The sequence below is a fragment of the Monopterus albus genome, unplaced genomic scaffold (assembly GCF_001952655.1).
Source record: "Monopterus albus unplaced genomic scaffold, M_albus_1.0 scaffold333.1, whole genome shotgun sequence".
Taxonomy (NCBI): Eukaryota; Metazoa; Chordata; class Actinopteri; order Synbranchiformes; family Synbranchidae; genus Monopterus; species Monopterus albus.
Genome location: NW_018128213.1, coordinates 76,755 through 84,139, shown reverse-complemented (window position 1 = coordinate 84,139; position 7,385 = coordinate 76,755). Strand labels below are relative to the sequence as shown.

The 7,385-nt window shown below is 39.8% G+C and overlaps 1 protein-coding gene across 4 annotated transcripts in view; it reads left to right on the top strand.

Annotated features, from left to right (window-relative positions):
* poln (polymerase (DNA directed) nu) overlaps positions 1–7,385 on the top strand; it is a 55,745-nt gene that overhangs the window by 11,001 nt on the left and 37,359 nt on the right. For all 4 annotated transcript variants that reach the window (XR_002276962.1, XM_020624609.1, XM_020624610.1 and 1 more), the window contains 7 exons: positions 696–1,478; positions 1,930–2,099; positions 2,195–2,307; positions 2,647–2,783; positions 3,188–3,256; positions 3,337–3,397; positions 3,869–3,933. Coding sequence is in view for 3 of the 4 variants with exons in the window: in XM_020624609.1 (XP_020480265.1) it covers positions 696–1,478; positions 1,930–2,099; positions 2,195–2,307; positions 2,647–2,783; positions 3,188–3,256; positions 3,337–3,397; positions 3,869–3,933 (1,398 nt within the window). In the remaining variant the exon portion in view is untranslated. The remainder of the gene's footprint in view (positions 1–695; positions 1,479–1,929; positions 2,100–2,194; positions 2,308–2,646; positions 2,784–3,187; positions 3,257–3,336; positions 3,398–3,868; positions 3,934–7,385) is intronic.

The following is a 7,385-nucleotide window of genomic DNA, read 5'->3' as shown; positions in this document are numbered from 1 at the left end:
GTGTTTACAGGGAAATAAGGAAGACTGTCCTCAGGGAGCTGAATCACAGAAAGTCCTACCTACAGAGCCCACTGCTGACAACCATACAGAATTGAACACATGCATAAACTCACACATGGTATTTAAAAATCTTTCAAATACCCACCTTCACATAACTTGAGGCATACACTTAGTGCTTTAGCATCATATAGATGGGAGTTACAGATAGGAGTAATGGAGATGTCTGAAAAACAGTGGTTTGACTGTCTGTGTTTTTGTCTGGGACACAACACTGAAGGCTGAATGGCTGCAGCTGTCCTCTCTTCACATCATCATCATTTCACATCATTTTCTTGTTTGCTTTCCTTTATTGCATCATTTTTCTCCCTCACCCACCTGCTTACCTGTTTATTTTCTCAGCTTTCATTCACTGTTTGACAAATTATGCACAATACAACTAGCTCTAAGCATGAGTGGGAATGAATAAATAAGTTTTGTGTTCTTCTCTGTGTAAAAGCTAAATATGAGCAGCTGACTTTTCTAAACTGATTTGCTGTTATTGATTTTTTTGTGTAACTGAACCAGTGCAGAAATTTAGTCTGTTTTTAAGTGATGCTGCAGCATGAATCTGTCTTATTTATTATTGGCTCTCCCTTTTCTCTCTGTTTTCCTTGTCCCTGTCTGCCTGCATACTGCTCACCTTTGCTGTTGTGCAGACTGCTGGAAGCATCAGAGAGAGCAGCTCAAGTGTGGTACTGGCTGCAGCAACTACCTTTTCTACTGGACAAAACTCCCCTTCAGTACACGAATTGGCCTCAACTCTCATAAAACCAAGAGAAAAACTGGAAAAAAGCCATCTGCCAATTTCCCAAACTCTTTCACAGCGTCCCTTGATCCTCTCCTTAAAGAGGAAGCATGAAGTGCTTGAGCGTCAAAATTTGAACCGTCCTTCCAAAATCTACCTGACTAGGCATCCTCCAAAGTGGGTGCCACCTCATTCCTCACAAGAAAAGGCAGGGGAAGGAGGGGCCAATGAGTGGAAGAGAGCCAGACCCACGTCTTCTATACCTGAACACGCAGTTGAACCACAGACTAATTCACATCAAACAAAAATATTATCAGGGGTGCATACGACTGTGCTGAGTGTGCTGGAGCAAACTCAACAAAGGCAGAGTAAGATTAAAGAAAGAGGTCATGAATCTGTTAGGAATACTTCCAAACAGACCCCATCTTCTGTGGCTCACAAACCAACCAAGCACAAGCAGGCCAAATGTGAGCCTGACCAGGCCAAAAATAGGTGGGCTAATTCTGGCGAGCCGCAGCCCCATTCCACAGCTGGCAGTCTGACTGCAACCCTGACATCTGACCCTAGAGTGAAGGATTCTGGGACGCTTAACCCAGATGAGAGGATGCAAATGCTGAAGGAGGCAATGCAGGCCAAGGCACTAGTACTAACCATGGTGTACCAGGACGGAAGCACTCAGTTAGACCCAGAACAGGTGACCACAGGTGGGGGGCATGAGTTCAGTTTGGTCTGGAAATTACTACCAGGTTGCTCTCTCAGTCTTGAAATAATATGGAAAACCAGCACTAGAATTTATGAAGTAAACATGTAAACATGAACACAAGTTTTGACAGATGAAACTGGAAGACTTAATCTAGGTGACATTTAGCCGTATACTGTTGGTCAGGCCCTTAGTGCTAATTGGTTGAGTTAGCAATGTGCTACAATAAACCAAATGTCATTAAAGTTATTTTATTATAAATTAAGGGTTTACATGTTTCAGTGTTGTAACATTTGCATCTATTAAGGAAAAAAGTCTCAAGCTTTGCCTTGTGGCTTATATTTGCCCAACTTGTTTAAGATTATTGTTAACCATTTATTCTTATAGTTAACTGCACAATTAACTGTTTGCTCACATTAATTTCCCTCTCTGATCCTTGATATAGAAGCTCACTACCCCGGTGTGTGGTCTCCTTGTACTGATGAAGAATGATCACGACTGCAACACACCGGAAGACCTGCTCAGGCCGAACGATAGGCTGGTCTACTTAAAACTAGAGCAAACACCTGCTTGGGCCAAGCGACACCCACTTGATAGCCAGAATCTCTTTACTAGGTGAGCAAGTATGTGTGTGAGTAATGAGTGTGAATATGAAGTGTGAGTTTAGAGTAGAGTTTAAAACAAAGTATATGTATGTTTGTGTCCCATAGAGATATGCTGCTACGGGTACTATCAAGATCTGAGCTAGTGGTGTGCTATAAAGCCAAGGATTTGCTTCGTACAGCTCTGCAGTTTTACAAACAGGATCTTGACTGGAAAAAAGGCACAACATGCACATAAACACTTATCTGGTTATGATTGTTTAGTTCTACTTCAAAATACTACTTTGTAAATTCATCATCATCATTATCATTTATCAAGGACTTAATTGACAGTACAACTAGAGGTTTTCATAGATGAGCTCAAGTATCAGAAGAGTGACAAACATGTCGGATCACTTCTGCAGCAGACATTTTTAATCAGTCGTAATTCAAATATATATATATGCATGTTTTTACACATATGCTGTAATCTCCAAAGTATTTGTTACAAATCTCTTATCAGCATACAGTACAGCATATTAAATACTGTGCAATACCATTCAGAGCTTTCCTCTCTCCAGTGGCAGGCTGTCATATCCAGGATCCACAGGTGTCAGGATGGCTACTGGATCCTGCAGATCCCTCCTCTTGCTACTGGGACCTTCTTAGTAAACACTGCAAAAGACCCCCTTCAACACCTGCCATGGGCACCAAGAAGGTTAGTTAAAATTTGAATTTACTGATCCTATCAGAAATCAGAAAAATTCCCTATTTAAGATGTCAAGGTCACATACAGGACAAATTGGTGGATCTGGAAGAGTTTTAGTGTTTAGAAACAGTATTTGGGGCCTAGGCCATCTGGTTCAAGGACACAAACAGGTTGATACTCCACCCCATTATACTAATTAACAAACTGGCTGGAATTTGCATTCAGGAGTCTGTGTTTGAAAGGATAAAGGGGCTTCTAAGAGAGGTCATATTTTATGTTTCCTGGTACCTGGACTTCTTATTTATCCCTGAACACAAGAAAGTAGTAGATCATCTTCCAGAATGGAAAATGATGACTGCATGATACCTGCCACCTACTCTCTTTCCCGATGATTTTCTGTCTGTCTTACTCAGGTTTCTCAAGTCATCTCGGGGCTCTCTGCACTCTTCTGGCTTAACATGGAGCTGTGTGCTAAACTGCAGGTTAGCAAATATACTCAAACACATATGCAGCTGTAATTCCAGGGGACACAGATTGTCTAACTGCCTCTTTGTGTGTCCAGAGCCAGGGGCTGTGGGAGCTTTATTCAGAGATGGAGCTGAAAATGATCCCTGTCCTGGCAGGTAATAGTCACTTTACTCTCCATTATTAGCAACCAAATACATCTTTTGCATGTTTATATTCTATAGATAATGTATGATATGAAATGACAAAACCCTGGTGCAGTGCATTTGTGGAGAAAATATATTCTCGAATAACCCTGACTAATCAGAAAAAGTACAAGCTCTTTTGCATTAAAATAGGAAACCATGTAGCATTGGTTGATTAAATCTTTGATTTATTCTTAGGAAATGAAGTTGCTGGGTTAGTTAAAGCTGTGGCTGAGAGATAATTAACTAAAAATGATTGACAACACAAATTCAACAAATCTCAAAGACTCTTGAAGCTTGAAAGTTGAAGAAGATTGGAGCAGTGTGTATTCACTTTCATGTAACCCTTTTTATTCAACATTCATACCTAGTTTTTACATGGACAATAAGCATTTACCCTATTTTCAGTAGTGTACATAAGTGCATTTGCTTGTGTTGTTTCAGCCATGGAGAGCCATTGCATCCATGTGGACAAAGAAGCACTTAACAGAACTTCCAATTTGCTGGGGGTAAGAACACATCTGAGCAGAAAAACAAACCTGAATAAGCTGCAAACAAACTCTCTGTATTTCAGTTTATGTTTATGGTGGTAGGGGTTTTTCGATACAGATCGAGAAATGTTTCTATCAAAATGACAAATATTGTTAAATTACATTGTGCTCTGTATATTTCTTTCTTTCTATTTTTTAAATTAGAAATTGTCTTATAGCAAAGTGGATGCTGACCAGAATCCTTAAAGAGCAGTTATAAAATATGTAGGTAAATCTTTGTTTTGAATTGGAAAATGTGTTGCACTGCACTGTGTAACAACTTTCACGTGCTTATATGGGTGGAAAAGCTCCTTTGCTGAACTTGGGTTTTGCCAGCCTGTATATAGGTATGATTTTCAGGGTCAGCTCAGATTTGTTCTGAATCATTCTTAGCTGATTGCATTTTATACTGGCTGCTGAGACACAGTGAGGGAGGCAGCTGCTGTATTAATACAAATAAGAGTACAGTGGGAGGATATGAGAACCAGGAGAGACCTCAGGAAAACAGTATGAGAATGATAGAACAATAGAATTTCTCTGTTCCTTCTTCTGGGTAGAATTAATGAAGGGGTGGGTGAACATCCTCCAGGGACCTGTCCTGTTTATATGCAGATAAAAAAACAGTTCTTAAGCACTGCATTTGATTGTGATTATTGACACACAAAGACAGACATCCAGATGTGAACACACAAGAATATACATGTTCATTATCAGTTTTGTGGGCAGGGATAAACACACACTATTAAACTCACTAACCCTTGATAGCACCAGCAGGGGTGTTGTTGTGGAGCGGTAGTCTTGATGTCTTGCCGTGTTACTAAGAATAGGGTGGAGAGTTTGTCTTTGTTGTTCAAGAGGCTGTGCTGCAGGAAGGAGTGTCGCTGTCTGCCTCTGCCAGCATGCACACTGAGTCACTGATGTTGTTGCAGGTTGCTGCAGAGTTGTGTGTATGCTTGTGGTTTTGTAATATGTGCCTGTTAGTGCAGTCAGGCATATCCCCACTCTGCCATGTTGGATTTCTTTTTGTCAAGTTCACCTGTCTGAACACCAAACAGAGGACCCCTCCTGTCTGTCAGTTCTTTTGGCTTTCTAGCCAGCATTATTTGGACAAACGTCACTTAATAAACACCTTTCACCTTGTGCTTTTCAGACATCACCATTCACAGCAGAATAGATAAGCATCCTTCTGTAAACATGTCAGAATTAATCTGAAATGATGCAATACCATGACTGAATATTGCCCTATAATATTAATGCTCCCTGCCATACCTGCTGTGAGTGTGTGTTGGGCTTGCATCCAATATTAATGAGGCAGTTTGGAGCCTGCTCTGGGCAGTGAGTGAAAGCCAGACAAAAGTTTATATTTTGGAATTTGGGCATATGTCAGCCAGCTCCCCCACTTTTTCCATTTTCACTTTCTCCTCTCTTTCATTACTCTTTCTGCCATTGTCATTTCTCCTGCCTCTGCCCATCAACCTGTCAACTTCTGTCTGTGTGTCCGTGTCACTCTGACTAATGTTGGTTTGTTTCAAATGCCATTTTCCATTATGATCCAGCCCCAGCCTTTGCTGCTGTTGCTCAGTGCTCTCATCTTTTTCCCATCTACTCACAGACATTTTCCTTGCATTTCAAACCCTTTTACTTGCACATTTTCTCCATCCCTCCCACATTCCCCATTCTGTCACTCTATTCCTCTTTCTGCCTGTTCTCTCTCACTTCAGTGCCCCATTCACCGTCTCCCCTCCCTTTTGTTTTTCTATTCTTGTCCCTGTTCCTCTTCTCTTCTCTCATTCTCTTGTTCATCTGTGAAACTGTTAAGTGTTTTCTACTTTAGTCAGGCATGTAATGAGCTGCAGCTGTGTGGATGCCAACCCAGTAATAAAAAATGTTCATGTTTGGGCTGAATATTGTATGAGTGTTTTTTTCTCTCATTTACTCCTGTTCATCTTTATCATTTACTTTTCATTATTACATCTGTCTCTCTGGGACTCATTCTCTCTTTTGATCAGGGTCTTTGTTTCCCCTTCACCTTCTCTCTTGCTGTGTTTATCATACTCAGCTAACCTGAGTTATTTAACTGGAATATATCACAGCAGTCATTAAACCTTGTCTGGTTCGCCATGTGTTAAAAGTCAAAGTGTGCATTTCTGGGTGTTTGAAAATGTCAGCTACTGTGGACTTGTCTGTGTGTGTGATCCTGATACACTTGAAAGTCATGAGAAATGAAACAAGTTATATTAAGAGTTCTCTTCACATGTGATCTCCAGAACTTTTTGCAGGTTTAATACTGAGGTCTGTAAAATGTATTTGGTAATTTACTTGTCTTAAAATGTTTTTAGCAAGTTATCAGTAACAAAGCTTCAGAACTGTGTTTTCCCATCAAATATACACTGTGGTTTCCCAACATTTTGATTGGTCTTTATTGTATATCCATTGAGTGGCAGACTGGCTATTCTGAAAAAAGTTTGACAACAATATGAAATATTCTAATGGAATAACATTTTCCTTGCTTTTGATAAAGAGTACCAGGCATAAAATGGAACCATTATGTAATTCTTATTTGCTAAACTGAGATAAAAAAAACAGGCAGATTTCTAGGTTGCAGTCATTCACCTTTGCTTTTGAAATGAAGCAATTTGTGTTATGTAAATGTCAGCAAGGATTAATAGTTAGGTCATTTTGTTATTAAACTCCTTGAAGCTACACATGTACACTGAAATTATAGTAAGAATTAACTACTACATATACTGTATACTCACAGCAACCAAGTTGATACCTGTTATGTTCTCTTGACAAACTTCACTTAAATGGCTCAGGTGCTTTTGTTTCTTGTTAATCTAGCTCGACATCAGTCATAAATGTTGCATAATTGCACACATATTTTTGACTTATTGACAGAGGCATAGAGTAATTTACTGCTTTGTTTCAGTTAATGATCATAATAAAATGTAGTGTATATATAGTGCTTTTAACAGCACATTGGTTGGTTAACTGAAGGATATTAAATGTGTGACTTTGACTTTTAAATTTTAAGTGCTGACAAGCTCATCTGGAAGGAGGAAAGAAGATAAAGAATCATGGTGGTGGAACGAGGAAGTACAGGACAGCATTCAGAGGAAGAGGCTAGCTAAAAAGAAGTGGGACGTAGAAAGGACTGAAGACAGTAGACAGGATTATAAGAAATTGCAGCATAGAGTGAAGAGGGAGGTGGCAATGGCCAAACAGAAAGCATATGATGATTTGTATGCCAGGTTAGACATGAGGGAAGGTGAGAAGGACTTGTATAGATTAGCAAGACAGAGAGATAGAGATGGGAAGGATGTACAACAGATAAGGGTGATTAAAGACAGAGATGGAAAGGTGCTAACAAGTGAGGAGAGTGTGCAGAGAAGATGGAAGGAGTATTTTGAGGAACTGATGAATGAGGAAAA